Source organism: Trachypithecus francoisi, unplaced genomic scaffold (genome assembly GCF_009764315.1).
Source record: "Trachypithecus francoisi isolate TF-2019V2 unplaced genomic scaffold, Tfra_2.0 Lachesis_group15, whole genome shotgun sequence".
NCBI classification, from domain to species: Eukaryota; Metazoa; Chordata; class Mammalia; order Primates; family Cercopithecidae; genus Trachypithecus; species Trachypithecus francoisi.
Window position 1 is genome coordinate 89855958 of NW_022681460.1, and position 17449 is coordinate 89873406.

Genomic DNA, 17449 nt, shown 5'->3' on the forward strand with positions numbered 1-17449 from the left:
GGACACAACAAGAAGATGCCATCTATGAGGAATGGACCTTCATCAGACACTAAATCTATTGATGACTTCATCTTGGACTATCTAGCCTTCAGAACTGTGAACAATAAATTTCTATCATTCAAGAGTTCCCAGTCTAAGATATTTTGTTACAGCCACCTAAATGGACTAAGACAATCAAACATTATCTAAATGTTTTTCAAAATAAACATTGGTTTAACTAAGAAGCATATCAAAAAGGAAAAAATTGTTAAGTTGCTTCTGCCCACACACATTTTGTTTGAACAAGAAACAAACATAAATAAAATGTGTTATTTAGATAAAGAGGGAATGCCACAATTTTAAATTTCAGTTGTTTTGAAAATTGTTATTTGAAATCCACCATTGGTAAGATTCCCAAGACAGTAAGTCAGTACAGTCCTTCGCACACAGTAGACATGTATGCATGTCTACTAAGTATGGTTGTTTAGCTAAGTGAGTTCAATCTAGTTCTCAATTTCAAATCTGATAAACATAAGAGAAAAAGCATATGAAGCAAAACTTTCTGGTTAATGCAATATATTTTAGTGTTCCTGAATAGGTCATATAAGATTCAGGATTCACTTGGAAAAGAAAAGTGCATGACAGAATAAAAAAAAAGCAAAACAAAAAACCTCTAGCCAGGCATGCTAATGCATGCCTGTTATCCCAGCTACTTGCAAGGTTGAGGAGGGAGGAGGATCTATTGAGCTCAGGAGTTCAAGGCTGCAGTGAGCTGTAATTGTGCCACTGCACTCCAACCTGGGCGACAGAGCAAGACTGTTTCTGGAAAGAAAAAAAGAAAAAGTCTCTGCAAATTAAACAAGCTCAATTTTATATTTTTGAAAAGTATATTGGACAATGATTTTAAGAATTATATATATAATGAATATGTACTTAGAATTTAACCTTCAGTACCAAACTTTTCTTTTTTTTTTTTTTTTTTTTTTTTTTTTTTTTTTTTTTTTTTTTTTTGAGACAGAGTCTCACTCTGTCACCCAGGCTGGAGTGCAGTGGCCGGATCTCAGCTCACTGCAAGCTCTGCCTCCCGGGTTCACGCCATTCTCCTGCCTCAGCCTCCCCAGTGGCTGGGACTACAGGCGCCCACCACCTCGCCCAGCTAGTTTTTTGTATTTTTTAGTAGAGACGGGGTTTCACCATGTTAGCCAGGATGGTCTCGATCTGCTGACCTCGTGATCCGCCCGTCTCGGCCTCCCAAAGTGCTGGGATTACAGGCTTGAGCCACCGCGCCCAGCCCAAACTATTTTACTAAGCACACAAAGGTATTCTAAACTTACTCAAATCCTAGGAGTTATATTCAAAGACTCAAAGACGAAGATTCTGTGTATGTCTTTGTGTGTTTACAAGTGTGTAAGTATGCAAAACTGACCTTGGAACATTTTTGTTTCTGTGATCACATAGATGTTTTTCCCCAAAAAAATATTGAGCAAAATTTTTGAGTTAATAACCGTATTCCACTGGAAACAATAATAAACTACTACTCAGTGAAATGTGCTTGGAATTAAATCAAATCATTAAAAAAATAAAATGGTAGTTAATACTTGCTGAAATCCTATATACAAAACACATATGGCTGCGCATGGTGGCTCAAATTTGTAATCTCAACACTTTAATGCCAAAGCGGGAGGATCATTTGAGGCCAGGAGTTTGAGACCAGCCTGGTCAATGTAGCAAGACTCTATCTCTACTTCAATTAAATAAAAATTACAAAAGCATATATATATAGATACAGTAAGAGTTACAGGTAATTTATTTTTTAAATTTTTATGGAATTATTTTTAAGAGGTTCACATTATAAAAGAATCTGCATGGCCAGGTGCAGCGGCTCATGCCTATAATCCCAGCACTTTGTGAGGCCGAGGCAGGTGGATCAACCAAGGTCAGGAGTTCAAGACCAGCTTGACCAATATGGTGAAATCGCATCTCTACTAAAAATACAAAAATTAGCCAAGCGTGGTGGCACACACCTGTAGTCCCAGCTTCTCTGGAGGCTGAGATAGTAGAATTGCTTGAAACCAGGAGACAGAGATTGCAGTGAGCCGAGATCACGCCACTGCACTTCAGCCTAGGCATGAGAGCCAGACTCCATCTCAAAAAAAAAATCTGCACTTGTACTGAATTTCTGCTGTTTTGAACATCATTCACAAAATCATTTATCATAATCTAATCAATTATTTCTTGGCATACGAGTTCAGAGCATAACTCCCCATTATTAAAAAATGATAAGATAAATTTGAACCCTGGCAGAATCAACGACTTGAGTGTGCTATGAGAGAGAGAATTATGTGACCTTAGAAACTACCGGAAAGAACAGACCAGACCAGAAATAAGGCCTACAATTGCTCGATTTTAAGGTGTACTTGATTTATAAATCACTAAAACTCTTTAAACATAATGCCCTGAACTATTCCCTTTTTACAGCCCTTTAGCAAGTATTTATTCATTCAAGAAATACACATTGAGTGCCTACTCTGTGTTTTGCCCCAAGGCAGTCACTGGACTCTGCTTACACTACATGATGGCCAGAATGAGTGTTGCAGCCTTGGTTCCTAAGGAAAATAACCAGACCCTCCCTTTAAAAGTCATATTCATAAATTTTATTCATTTTTAGGAAAGGACATATCTAAAATTACTAATCAGAGAATTCACCCTATGGTCCTCATACAAAAACTGGATTTTGTCAAGGAGAAAAAGACTCTTTCTTGAAAAAGATTACAGAATTATTTGTCCTAAAAATGTAGCACCTCATACACAGAATGTATAGTACAAAATGATGTGGCTTTCAACACATGATCATTCATAATTTGTGAAGTGTCTTCCCTATGCATACATGAAAAGTCCATATTTTGAGTATTAGTTAAATAAAAACTTGAGATCTTAAAATCTCAGCTTCCCTATTTCTAAACTAGATTATTTCATAGAACAAAGTATTTCTCCCATTTTTAAATAATACACATTGTAATTGTTATTTCTTAAAGCAGTAAAACAGTTAATAGTTTTGTTTATAATGCTTGCTTTTTCTTCTGATTTGTAATTCTTCAAAAAAACTAAACTAAATGTCTCAGACCCAACAGATAACACAATATAAACACTGAGGGCATGAGCTGAATGGATCCATCTCGGAGTAGTACAAACTATGTTGTAACTTTCTGTCTCTATCCTGATACTAATTGTGTTACCATCGACCTTTATGCAATTTCGCATTTAATACACCACCAGCCTCCTATTAGATGCTTCTTAGAGTAGGACCCTGAGAATAAGTCCATTAAGAAATCACATGTTATTTATAATACCTGTTTGAAGGTTTAAAGTGTGTCTAATTTTTAAGAAGGCAACAAAATTTTCCTACAAATGAAACTCATCACTATGTAAAGAAGAGTACATACTTGGCATTGAAGTGTCCATCTAGTTTCAATATCTGTACCTATACATTTTTTAAATGGATGAAAATCTCCTGATTTTGAAAAACGTTGAAATGCTATTGATAGGGTTCAAGTCCAGGCATAACCTATGAAGTGATCTCACTACAATAATCACAGCTGGTTTTCTCTGTGATTTAGATGATCCACCGCCCTGTTTTAGGTCTCTGTTAGCCATAAGCACAATTGGCATCGTTCCCGTGAATCCAGAGGCAAATCTGGGCGTATTTGAGGGGAGTGATGCGAACAGCAACGTTGTAGTCCTTCTGAACCCCGTGGACATCCACCCACTGGTGGCCTGAGTAGACCGCAATGATTTTGCGCTTCCAATTCTTTTTGTCAGGATCTTTCAGACGCAGATAGACCCCGGAACCGGTGGAGCCCGACTCAGCATCGCAGTATTGGTAAAGGAGATCATTGGATTCGTCGGACACACTGCAAAAGCGATAGACCAACTGATCAGCCCTATCGTTATCAAATCCTGAGAAGTGGATCATTCCACCAGGCATTTTCTTGATCGTTGGGCTGATTCCGAGTTCCATGTATTTTTTTTTGTGAGCACGCTTCAGCTCCAGAAGAGCATAGTCATAGTCCAAGGCAGCGTCCCCCATGCCTCCTCGTGCCCAGCCCTTCGGAATGTGGGTATTCTTGACCCGGGTCCACCGGAAGGAAGGCCTCCCTTCAGAAACCCTCTGACCCCGGCCAGATTGTTTTCTTCTTCTCCCACTCTTGACTCTGTCCTGCAGATGCTCTCTGGTACCCTCTCTTTGGTCACCACCACTAGTTTCTCTCCTGCTCCTCTTTGAACCTCGACGTTTCTTGCCTCCACTTTTATTCCTCATCTTCAACAACCCTACCCTTAGCTTTTTACTCCCTTTGACATAGTCCTTTCCATCATGAACACAGTGGGCAGCAGTTAGAACGTGCTGAGGGGAGATGAGAATGCCACTACAGCCCGTGGAGAGCTTCACAGCTGTGCTGAAAGGGAAATTGGTTAAGAACCTTTTGTCCAAGATGCTGAACCTGCTGTCAGTGCCATACACCTGTCTCTTTCTCCTAACAGATGCTCCCTTTGTGGTATTTTGAGTCGGCTCAAAAACTAAATCCTGAACTTTCACCCTGGTTAAGGTTCGGGTGCCATTCTCAAAGACAGTCTCATAGGAAAGATAATCCTCCAATTCAGAAAGGCTGGGAGTTGGGAGTTCTTTCTGGCATTCGATGCCACACACTGTATTTACCATCATCTTAGCATCTGCCTCAAACGTGGGGCTGGTGAGATGGAAAGTCCTTTCACTGACAATCCGGGGTAGCTTTCTCAAGTGCCACGTAAAATCCCGTTCCATTTCAGATCCATCGATGAGGGTCCACCCAGGTGTGAAAAATATCAACCAAAGTAGCATATTTTCCATTTTGATCTTCTAATTTTTTCCTTAAAAACAGAAAAAGAGAGAGGTTTACAATGTTTTCTTTTTAAATCTTACTTATCCATTTCATTTAGGCCTTGGATCCTAAATGTACCTTCCCCACAAAGAGGTGCCCTTATTTCCACCTTACCCAGATTTTACTGAGATTAGATAAACATTGGTAAGTGGGCTCACACAGACTTCCAAAATCAGTAAGTCGTTTTTCACTCAAACTTCCCTCCACCAGCCCTAATCGACCTGGCTCCCACCCCAACCTGTCATCCTGTCACCTCCCCCTCCATCTCTCCTAACAGCCCAGTGCCTGAGAGAGTACAATAGGGTAGTAGGCTGAGACCCTCTGTCGGCTAAGCCACACTCTCCTCCTTAGGTATCCTACAACTTTATATCCAGATGATTTAGAAATAAAGATAGCAGCAAATGTGCTGCAGTCTTTTCCCACACTTAGCTACTTAAAAACAGGGATCATAACTTCTTCATCTCTAGACTGTAACTGCCTAGCACAGAGCTAAATAAAACTGCTCATCGAATACAGTGAATGTCCATGAACCAGGATTGGCAGCCCAAGCTGATGTAAAGGTGCAATGCATATTACTGGATAATGTTTTAAAGCAGTAAGAGTGTTAGCAATAAATAAATTGCTAATTAATCTTCTATTGATCTGCTTTGATTTTTATAGAACTCCTGGTCATAAAAAGAAAATATACAGCACAGGCCATTTTATGCTAAAGTAAGAAAAACATACCATGCATTGTTAAAAAACAAAGTTATGCTTGAAACCACCATCTAAGCAAAGCATCATACAAAATGATGGGACATTCATTTTGTGGGACATTACTGCATATTGAAATTATTTGTAAGAATTTATGAAGTACAGGCTATTGGGAGGACATGATAATGGTTAGATATAGTCCCTTTTCACCACAGGTCTCACCAGCTAAGACCAGTGTTGTTGTGTTATTTAAATATTGTTAAAGGTGCCAGCACATAATAAATTATATAATACTTCTCCTACTGTTCAAATCTTCTCACCCTCTTTTTCTTTTCTTGAGGCTCACTGGCACGTACATGTATCTATTTAGTGGAACTGATGTGTATCAGCCATCTTTGCTTGGAGGTGGATATAGTAGGAGCACACTGGAGCAGCAATTTTGAACCTCGGTGTCACTGTTATTTGCGAACTATGCTTCAAGTCATTTTTAACTAATAGTTAAAATATCAAGACTTAAGCAAATGATTTGTACTTTGTATAAAGCAGAGGCAATTCAGCATTTGCTTAGCCCTACAATACCTTCATCCTCAATGCTTTCTGATAAGTTTTATTTATTTGTTTTTTGCATGGAAAAGAAAGCACATTAGCAATGGCCCACAGCCATTGTACTACAGGGTACACCCACAGGATGCGTGCACTGGCACAAAAGGCAAAAATCACCCCCGATGCAGAGTTCAATATCGGTATCCCTTGATACAACAGAATTTATTTTGCCATAAACAAGTACAATAATTTTATTAACAAACTAAAACATTATTTTGATCAAACAAAAATGTATGCTACATTAACCTATTTATTGTTTAAATGTGATATATTAATGAAAACATAATTAATTTGAACTGTTATACATTTGGAAATATTAAGCAGGCCAGGTGTGGTAGCTCACACCTGTAATCCCAGCACTTTGGGAGGCTAAGATGGGAGGATCCCTTGAATACAGGAGTTCAAGACCAGACTGAGACCTCATCTCTACAAAAAAAACTTTTAAAAAATTAGTTAGGCATGGTGGCAAACACATGTAGTCCCTGCTACTTGGCAGGATTGCTTGAACCCAGGAGGTCAAGGCTGCAGCAAACCATGATCATGGCACTGAACTCCAGCCTGGGCAACAAAGTGAGACCCTGTCAAAGAAGAGAGGGGGAAGAAAGGGGAGGGGAGGAGAGAGCAGGGGAGGGGAGGAGAGGAGGAAATCTGCGTTATGTCACAATATTTGCTAATAGTCACCACTGCAAAGCAGTAATTATATCATCAAGGATTTTGTAGAGTAGAGCCACTTAGTATTTTATTTTGTCTTTATGCAATTTTTCACAATAGTATTTCATCAAGTTAATTTAATTAGAATGAAAAAGGCTCACAACTCAGTAACTCTACTGAGCACTTGAAATTGTAGTTCCCGGGATGAAAATTTATGTCCGTGGCTGAAAAAAACAGTGAATATCAAAGAGTTATTTGCTGCTACTTAGCTTATCAACAAACCAAAATACATAAAAATGATATATATCATTATATACATATATATATATATTTTGAATCTACTTGATTTGCAGCAAAATTTCAATCAAGGGAGTTGTTTTGGTGTGGGAAACTTTTTTTTAATTGCTTTTTCATTTAGCTCTTTATGACAACAGCTGTCTACTGTGTACTTAATATATGATTACATCAAAGCTTGAAAGTCAGCCAAATATCCACGTCAAGAGACACAAAGTATCTCACTTGGTATATCTTAACACCTGATACTAATGATCCGCGGAGCAATACACATGTGAAAGGCATTCCTGGGCAAAATAAAGGAGGTCTAAATAGTGTTATTGAGATATTTTTTCCCCAGGTGGGTTTGTCCTATGCCATAATTCTGTAGCCAGACTTTTAAGAAAGCCTCATCAGAGTTGAATGGTATTTAAGTATAATTTTATTTCTGGCTATGCAGATAAAGCTATTGTTCTAGTCAAAAGCCTTAGCTAATACTTTGGAAATTTCCAATGCCATTAATTCCTTTGAAACCATGCTTGGTACAAAGCAATGATTTGATTTACCAAATGATAACACCAATGATATAGGCATGGTTTTCCTGCTCTGTGTTCACGTTCACATTCTCACAGCAGTTATGAATGGTGGTTGAGAGCCCAAATCTTGGTTGCTCACCAAAAGGAAACACCAGACCAGGGGTTCTCAAAGGACAGTCCCTACACTAGTAACTTGGGCATTACTTGGGAACTTGTTAAAAATGCTAATTCCCAGGGCCTGCCCAGACCTACTGTTAGAAACTATCCTGAAAGGGTGGTGGAGAGTGGTTCCCAGGTGGGTTTAACCGGCCCTCCAGATGACTCTGACACTCAATAAAGTTTAAGAACCACTACAGTAGCCACGGCTCTGGTGTAGCAACATGAGCCATACCCCAGAAGGTGATCTTTGCAAGGATGATGGCTTATCTGGATTTTAAATGACATCTGCTTATCTCTGTGTACAAAATTAATTTATTCTGACTTCATTCTTTTACTATGTTAGCAACTGACAATATCAAATCACTCACCCCAGTTCATAAAGAACAAACATAACTTACTTTTATTTTTATTTTTATTTATTTTTTGAGAGGGAGTCTTGCTCTGTTACCCAAGCTGGAGTGCAGTGGTATGAACTAGGATCATATGTCTCAAAAAATGAAATTCATAAGGTTTATATGTAATGCCTCCAATATCTCATACTACAGATCATTCAATGGCATTGATTCACCAGCCCTGCCTGGTGCCCTTTGAGGGAGCTCTGTGCAGTGCACCACAGTAATAAAAACCATGCCCACGTCTACCCTTGGGCATGGGAAGGGCAGAACTTTGTAATATGACCTCAGAATCACAGTAATAAGAGGACATGGATTTAGCCTAATTTGGCCTGTAATTTAAAATTGGGCAAATGTTTAAGGACACTTTCTTTTGGAAAATCTAAGTTTGTCTTGTGGTAAAACGTCAATGTGGCATAAATGATAGCTCTTACTGATAGAGCAATCCACAGTTTGTTCAGTGGATATCTACATATGTTCATTGTCCAAAAAGGACTAACTCATTGATCTAAAAAGACACAGTCCCGATTGAAGGGGCAGCTATAAAATGTTGAAAGTCTTACGTCCCTTGTCTTCCCCATCCCCCTCATTTTTCCTGTCTTGCAATATAATTGTGACCTTCACTGTCCATTTCCAGATGGCTTGGATTTAGGGCTTCAAATTCCAATTTCAGTGAATGAAAGCGAAGTTGCAGCGATTTCTGTCCGCCACTGTGAGTCAGCACACACACAGCTGATTATAGGTTAGATCCTGAAGACAGATTGAGTAGAAGGGAATTAAGGAGGAAGTAAGAATGTCTGTGTACGTAGACGAACTCTTACTGATGGAAGAGATGTAATTACACATTTGTACCCAATCTATTAATAGACGTACCCACACTTAACTATGGGATCACTTACTATTACCCTTTTGTTATTTGTTTATAGTTTCTTAGGAATGTGATTGCTCTCAGTGTTGAGAATATTTCTGTATCTGTTCCAGCATAGTGGTTATGAGTGTAGACCAAGGAGTGGGAAGGCTTGGGTTCAATTCCCTCTTCACCACATACGAGGTATATACATGTGGACATTTCATTAACTATCGAAGTTTCACTTTCCTCATCTGCAAAGTGGGGATAATATTACAGTAATTTCAACTTCATAACATTGTTATAGAGATTAAATGAGATGATACATGCAAAGAATTACTACTGAGCCCAGAGGATAGTAAGCAGTTAACACATGTTATTTTAAAATTATTATCCTGCCTTAATTGGTGAATTTGTATCACTTCAAAACAGGTTGTTATATAAGCCAAAATTAGAGACCTTGTAGTGTTCTAAAAAGTCAGTTTCACAGTCAAATATTTTTATTTCAAGATAGATAGTTTCCAACTCACTCTAAAATTCCCTTTTTCTTTGTTTTGTTTTGTTTTTTGTTCAAGGACAGCTTCACTTTAGAGACTTTCCAAATGAATGCTTTCCTAATTACTCATCTCTATGAATATCCATGGCTCTGTAATATATTTTTTTCATTGCTATAAAACTTAAGTGTGATTAAACACTCTGCAGCCACAAAACACTTAAATTGCATTTTCTGTGTCTTATTTATAGCCTGGATCTACACTGGGAATTTTGGAACTGCATCAGACCCTCAGTCTAAAAAGAAACAGAGTCTGTCAACATAATTACTCTAAGGGAGTGATCTACAATGAAAGAAAAACTCAACTTTTTGAGTGAGTCTATCTAGAGTATATAGAATCCTATGATGAAATGACATTATACCTTAAGGCTCAGTTTCTCTTTTGTGTTTTGTTTTTTACCCTAGAAGTTTATAGTCTAGCTTAGATAGAGCAGGCAAACTAATGAAAGATTAGAAGGCTGCCCACTGTATTAATATTTCAAATCAATTATTTTTCCTGTCTATGAGAAAGCAAAGATGCTGACTTACCACTGAAGGACCTGCACTGAATTGCTTTCCCTCACCAGGTGACAGATTCACAATTACTCATGCCTTTCTTTTCACCTGGTTCCTTGTAATGTCTAGTGAGGAACTTGTCCATATTTATGTATATAGTATGTTGCCATGCGACACAACTTTGCATTGATCCGTCAAACAGTTCCTGGGAGGCTATTGTGGGTCAGGAACTACTCAGTCATATCAATGACCCTGTAGGGCCAACACCACCCTCTACCTTAGCGTGTAAGGATACACCAATGATTGCACGACCACCTTTTAACACTTGGCTGTCCTCTATTTAGCCATCTGCAATCCCAACACCTCTCCTTCCCAGCACCACTGGCTGTGTTTACATGCCATACCTACATTCGAAGACATGCTCTCATCTTCTCTACTTTCATCCTCCACCTACTCAGGATTGACACACAACAGGGAGACACTGGGGCCTGGCCAGATGATTCCGAATAACTGCAGAGAGAAATGGCTTAGGCAAAAGGCCACAGCAGGACAGGGGGAGAGTTACAAATGACATAAACAGGAATAAAGCAATCACTAAAGAAACCGGTGATGTTTTGGATGACAATTGTAAAAACTTTCATAGTCAATTTTATTTTGGGGGAACAGATGCTGAGGAGAAGGGTATCTTATGAAATCTAATTCCTGACCCACGGAAGTGCTCCCTGACAGCAGCACTGCATGGAGGTAACATTTAAGTTAGAAAGATAAGTTAGAAACATTTAAGTTAGAAAGTGTATGAGAAAATAATTGTGCCTGTAACGTAATAAAAGAAGAGAGTAAGAACTACGGTGTTTCAATGATTATGGGGGCAGTGGGCTTTGAAGCCAAATCAACTTAAGTACACTTGCCACTTGTTACACTGTGATCTTGTGAAGGTTACCTAATCTCTCTAGACATTATTTCCCACATTTATTAGAGATAATATTTTAGAATATTTGTGAGAAACTAATACGATAGGCACAATGCCCAGAGCACAGTAAGCACTCCACAAAGATTAAAGCAAATGTTATTCATATCAAACAGGGGGAGCCAACACTCAGGTAGATATTTATAAGGTATTTTATACATCTCTAACTGCCTCATCATGGTATGCCAAATATCCTCATCCCCAAGACCTGTGAATATTTCCCACACACAAGAAAAGAGACTTTACAAATACGATTACATTAAGGATTTTAAGGTGAAGTGGTTATTCTGGATTATCCAGGTGGGTCCAATGCAATCACAGGGGCTCATATAAGAAGGAGAAAAACAGGTTAAGAGTGGGAAGAGCTGCTAGATGGAAGCGGAGGCCAGAGTAATGCAGGACCATGAGCTGAGGAATATGAGTGCCCTCTAGATGCTGCAAAAGGTAAGGAATAAAGTATTTCCTAGAATTTCCAGAAGGAGGAACATAAATGAAAATGTGTTATTTTAAGAAAAATATACATAAATGCAATTTAAAAACTAAAAATAGATCACAATAAAGCTTTAGATTTCTGATCTGCAGCTGCATAAGATAATAAATTTGTGTTGTTTTAAGCCACTAAGTTTTCAGTAATTGTTACAGCAGCAGTAGGAAACTACTACACTTAAAAATGTGAGAATCGAGTTTTTATAACAGTCTGCCTGACTGTTTAGAAAGAAAGAAGTAGTAGGGAGTGGCAGACACTGTGGCTCACACCTGTAATCCCAGCAGTGTGGGAGGCCGAGGTGGGTGGATCACTTGAGGTGAGGAGTTCCAGACCAGCCTGGCCAACGTGGTGAAACCCTGTCTCTACTGAAAATACAAAAATTAGCTGGGCGTGGTGTTGCGCACCTGTAATCCCAGCTACTGGGGAGGCTGAGGCAGGAGAATCCCTTGAACTGGGAGACAGAGGTTGCAGTGAGCTGAGATCACGCCATTGCACTCCAGCCTGGGCAACAAGCGAGACTCCCTCAAAAAAAGAAAAAACAAGTAGTAGTAGTAAGGAGTGATTAAAAAGTAGAAAAAGGCCAGGCGCGGTGGCTCACACCTGTAATCCTAGCACTTTGGGAGGCTGAGATGGGAGGATCACCTGAGTCCAGGAGTTTGAGAGTAGTTTGGGCAACACAGGGAGACCCTGTCTCTACAAGTGTGGTGGCGCATGCCTGTGGTCCCAGCTACTCTGGGCTGAGTTGGGAGGATCACCTAAGCTGGAAGGTCAAGGCTGTAGTGAGCTGTGATTGTGTCACTGCACTCCAGCCTGGGCAACTAGAATGAGACAGGGAAGCCCTGTTTCCAAAAAAATTCCAGCAGAAAAGAATGTTTCCATCTGGGACTTAAAACATAAATGAAAACGTGTTATTTTAAGAAATAATATATAGAAATGCAACTTTAAATCTAAAAACACTAAAAACAGAAGATCACGATAAAACCTCATGGCGGTAGGATGCAATATTGCTAGAGGAAAAACAAACATTAGAACAGGGTACATAAATTTGTCTATTCAACAAATGCATACCAAGTGCTAACTCTGCCATGCATCATTTCGAAGCCTTTTTTAAAGAATCTATCTGATAGTCCTTAACTGTTGAGTTGGACTAGAACATTTCTAAGATTTCTTCCAGCTTTAAAGTTCTAGAGTAAACTGCAAATGAGAAAACACAAGTAACTGACTCATCAATGCTTCTCAGGAAGGTTCAATTCCTACTCATCCAGGGAAGAACTTGCCTGTTATCCATTTTGCTACCACTAGATGGCAAAGTTAGCCTGGTGATGGCAAATCTAAGGCCGGTATTTAAAATATTTACACTTACTCAGCTGTGAAATAGATTTTATTTTAAAAGCATGTAAGATTCAGCAGGGGCAAAACTTCTAACTGGCTAATAATATACTAGATGGCTGTGACATATGGAATTTATTACATTTAGAAAACCCACCTACAAGCCACGGAGCCCATCCTGATGAACTGAGGGCTGATAATGCTGTCTACAGCCAGACAATTTTCTGGCAGATAGTTTTTCAAAAACAGTTGTAGTGCCAGTGCACTTCCAGCATGACCTACAGCAATGTGAACTAGTCCCCCAAACGTGCCACAATTTATTTCAATGCTAAGGAAAATCTTGAACCTGCCAGACCTTTCACATATATTTATCAAATACTTTATAATCCATTACTAAAGGATAAGCTCTCCACTGACTCTAGGCTGAGAATAAACGGCAAGAAAGTTCATTGACAGCGGGCCAATTTCTATTCAAAATATCATACCATAGCACTATTTTCAAGTTTAGTTTCATAAATGGAGACCAAAAAAATGTCTGTTTAAAAAGTTTGGCAGTACTTGAGGGAAAGGAAGATGGTAAAGTTACACAGTTGATTATTTTACAGTAACCCACAACTTCTGTTTCTCATCACAATAAAAAACAAAACCTCCCTTTGTTTTGGGGCTATTTTTCCATGACCTGCACATATAAATTTCTGCAATTTCTACAATTTCTGCAATGCTACGGATCAATCAAATTTGGGGTGAATGACATTAAAGGAACCCTAAGAGGACTCTTTCATATGCTGCCTTATGAAGTGCACAGCATATAGCTCTAAACTTATCTGTATTTTTCAAGTTAGCCTTTGAGAGCAAAGAATATCTATAAATAGGTATGCTAGGTATGCTACTTTTCAGGTTTTAAAGCATCTATGGTCAAAATGTTTTTAGCCAACCCACATCAGTTTTACCTATATGAAGCTTAAAGTTTTTAATTATAAAATAACAGCTTGCATACTACTAACTTGACTTTACTGTTTCCTAAGCTCTCCATCTCAGATTTCTCATCTGCAAAGTTAACTCAGCGCTAAGGCAAAGTGGCTCCATCCTCCCAAATTCTGAGTCTGATCCTACTGTTAAAATGCAATATGCTTGTTGGATATTTGAGCATTGGGCAGAGGAAAACAATTTACCCAATGGAGAAAATTAACTCATACTAGCAATTGTTTATTTTAACATCTAATGAGTATATACTATATGCCAGGTATATGCTAAACAATCTCACATTTTAAAACATGAAAAAGCTTCTTAAAAGCATACAGTTTTTCCAGCTATCTGGAAGAAAAATAGGGGACAGTATCCACGTCCACCACTTCCCTCACTAAAGGAACTCCTCTAATATTTCCTAATAAAAATAAAATTCCATATGATACTTGGCTGCTACTTTCAAGCCTACATGTCTTATTTGGCAGGGATTTTAACATTCTCCCTTCTAAATTATAAACCAGATTCTAAGTATAATTCTCCAGCCAGCAAAATATGACTTTTTTAATCCTCTGGGGAGACAAATGTACTTCGGAAAAAATAAGAATGAATTTCAGAAGTCAGAAGGGTTAATAAGGGGTGAAAGCCCCCTAGACACAGCATGCAGCTTCTTTTCAAATCAAGGACAGTGTAAAAACGTCTGAGCAATCAAGCGGGAGTGTTTCTACAACTTTTTAAAGAACCTTTTATTATAGAAAATTTCACGACTACACAAAAGCACAGGGAAAAGTATTAAAAGTTGAGAGAAAAGTGTAACCCCCATGTGCACATCAGCAGCTTCAACTATTGTCAATATTTTGCCAATGTCTCATCCACCACCACCCCACACACTTTTTTTCTTCAGCTCGAGTATTTCAAAGCAAGTCAAAAGCTTTTCTACTTCGTTTCGCCTCCTTATTTTCTAAACGTTTTCCTATGCTCCTTTTGCTGATCCCTGCAGCCAAGCTGATAAAAGGGTAGAGGGAGAGGCTAGTTTTCATAGTAACCCCGCCAAAGAGACTTTCCAGGAATGCGTTTTATACCTTTCTCAATGGCATCTGTTAACAATCATAAAAATAAAGAGGGTCCCCTCTGGTACTGCTTAAGCAGAAAGAATTCCATTTATACTCCAATGCAAACATTGTTGCTGTTAATATTAAACTGCAGAGGAGAGAGAATTGCCTAGGGGAAGGGTGGTTAGTTTCTTTGAGGACTGAAAGAAAGTGCCAAGTTTGATCCCTTTCTTCAAAGTCCTTCAAAGAAGCGCTCCTCGGGTAGGTCCTGCCTTTCTCAGGGAAATTTCTAAGTTCTAAGGTTATTGGGTTTGGGGAGCTTCATCTTTACCTGCGAGGCTTGTTTGGTCTCCGAGGGCACTGTCAGCTGAGATCAGAGCTCCGGAGGAGGCGGGCGGGGACGCTGCAGCTGGGAGCCTCTCAGCCAGCCTGAGCTGAAGGCCGCCCAGCCAAGGCCCGGCCACAGCACCCGGAGCTCCCGCCGAGACTGCGGAGGAGGAGACAGCTGCGCCGCACCACGGCCGGGAGGTGGGAGGGGAAAGGGGGCGATGACGCGGGGCGGGGGCGGTGGGATGGGGGAGAAGGGGAGGGGGAGGACGTGGGCAAGAGGAGATGGAGAGGGAGGGCGGAGAGGGGACTTCCCTGGAGGAACAGGACGGACCTGGCCGTGTCTCGCTCCAGCATTTCTGCCCACAAGCTAAATCAAGCATTAGGAAAAATTCATGAGCAGGTTCACAGGGATGCCTGTCCCTTTGATAGTATGCACTCCTTTAACAGTCTCAGGGTTCGTTCAGTAAGTCTTATTCCCCACTGGTTGCTGTTGAGACCCCACGCATGTAGAAGAACGGAGGGTGTCTCCCCAACCTATCCCAAGCTAGTCTCCACCAGAGACCTCGCTTCTCTGGATGCACAAGCCGTAAGGTTACCCCGACTTGTACCAGCGCCAAGCGCGAGGGCCGCCTTGAGCCCAGGGTTCCCACCAGTGCCCTGACTGCACACGAGGATGGGGACCCCAAGCTGGGACGCCCGGAGGCCCGGGAGCATCCTGCGCTGCCTCCAGGGGGAGCGCGTCAGTTTCCGTCTGCTGGGAAAAGGCTGGTTTTCTTCTTTGGACGAATAACCTTTAAGGTCCTTTTCCCATCTCAGTCCCACCAGCATTCTAACCTCATCCGTTCTCTCGTACTTTAATTGTCCTCTTTAGGAGAGGGGTGGGGGGCCACATGAGGAAGGAAGCCTCATTTGTTTAACAACAAATTCTAGTGGGTGACGGGTCTGGGGCAAGATGCACTGATACAACGAGTACAAAACTTGGTCCTGGCCCTAAAGCGGGGAGATCAAGTAAATGCACAAGTATTTATGACACAAGGTCTTAGCATGTCTTGTAACACTCGGTTCGTTAGTGAATTATTGCATATCTCAAGTTTCTATGTACTTTTAATGAGATCATGACATACTTAGCATTGTCCCTCCTTATACTCAGCAGACTGGTTCCAGGCCCTCTTCCCCTCAGCTCCCCCATACTAAAATCATCTCATATTCAAGTCCAAGTCCAGCTGTGGGTCCTGGGGAACACGTATATAGGAAAAGTCTGCCCTCTGTTTAAGCAGTTCTGCCTGAAAATGCTGTTTTCTATCCTCTTTTGGATGGAAAAAAAATGTGTGTAAGTGGACCTGTGCAGTTCAAATATATGTCCAAGGGTCAACTATATATACAATTTCATTGCTGTTTTCTCATTTAGCATTGTTAACATATGCATTTACCCATATATTAAAGTCTATTGGTAATTTTTACCAGTTAGAATGAGTTTTGAAGCTCTCTGTCTCACCAATTAGATCATAATAGTCATATGCATCTTTGACTCACCACCATCTACCATAGGGCCTGGCATATAGTAGCAGCTGGATTATATGTGGAACTAAAAAGTTTGCTAGTCAGCTGGAGTGTGGAGAAGTCACAGAGAAAGCCCAGAACCCAGAATGGGAATCCTGCCTGACACTAAATAGCTGTGTGCCCTGTGCCTCTGCTTTTTCATCTGTAAATTGAGATGGTTGAGCTGGAGGAGTTCCAAGGCCTGCAGCTCTCAAACATTTTTGGGATTCTAACACTGTATAGATCCAGAAGGGTTCACTGTGGACCCAGGTGAACCCTTCCTGCTTCCTTCACTTTATTCAACATTCTCCACTGGCATCACAGAAAGCAGACTTCCAGGGCTCTCTCATTTTCATGCCCCCCTTCCTGAACCTTTGACCCCAAGCCCTCTTGCACCCTATTTCTAGATCTATTCCAGGTTGTCTTATTGGTTTGACTGTTTTCAAAATGTATCGCTTTACTTCATCTGGTCCTGATGCTTCATATTTACTCTTTCTCTAGTTCTAGGCTTCTGGCTTCCTCCTTATTTTAAAAAAATTTTAATTCATTAAATTTTTAGAGATAGGGTTTTTTAATTCTCACTCTGTCACCCAGGCTGGAGTGCAGCGGCAGGATCATAGCTGATTGCAACCTCAAATTCTGGGCTCAAGCAATTCTCCCACCTCCGCCTCCCAGGTACACAGGC

At 40.2% G+C, this 17449-nt stretch overlaps 1 protein-coding gene across 1 annotated transcript; it reads right to left on the bottom strand.

Moving 5' to 3' along the window:
* Positions 1–2615: 2615 nt before the first annotated feature.
* On the bottom strand, positions 2616–15445 carry PRSS35 (serine protease 35). Its single transcript, XM_033235545.1, has 2 exons — positions 15227–15445; positions 2616–4884 (listed from the first exon to the last, which is right to left on the bottom strand). The coding sequence occupies exon 2, from the start codon at positions 4862–4864 to the stop codon at positions 3626–3628; it is 1239 nt and encodes a 412-aa protein (XP_033091436.1). The 5' UTR covers positions 4865–4884; positions 15227–15445; the 3' UTR covers positions 2616–3625.
* Between the last annotated feature and the right edge of the window lie 2004 nt (positions 15446–17449).

What these genes read in the sequence shown, in the direction of transcription:
- PRSS35 (XM_033235545.1), bottom strand. Translation starts at nt 4,864, where the DNA reads ATGGAAAATATGCTACTTTGGTTGATATTTTTCACACCTGGGTGGACC.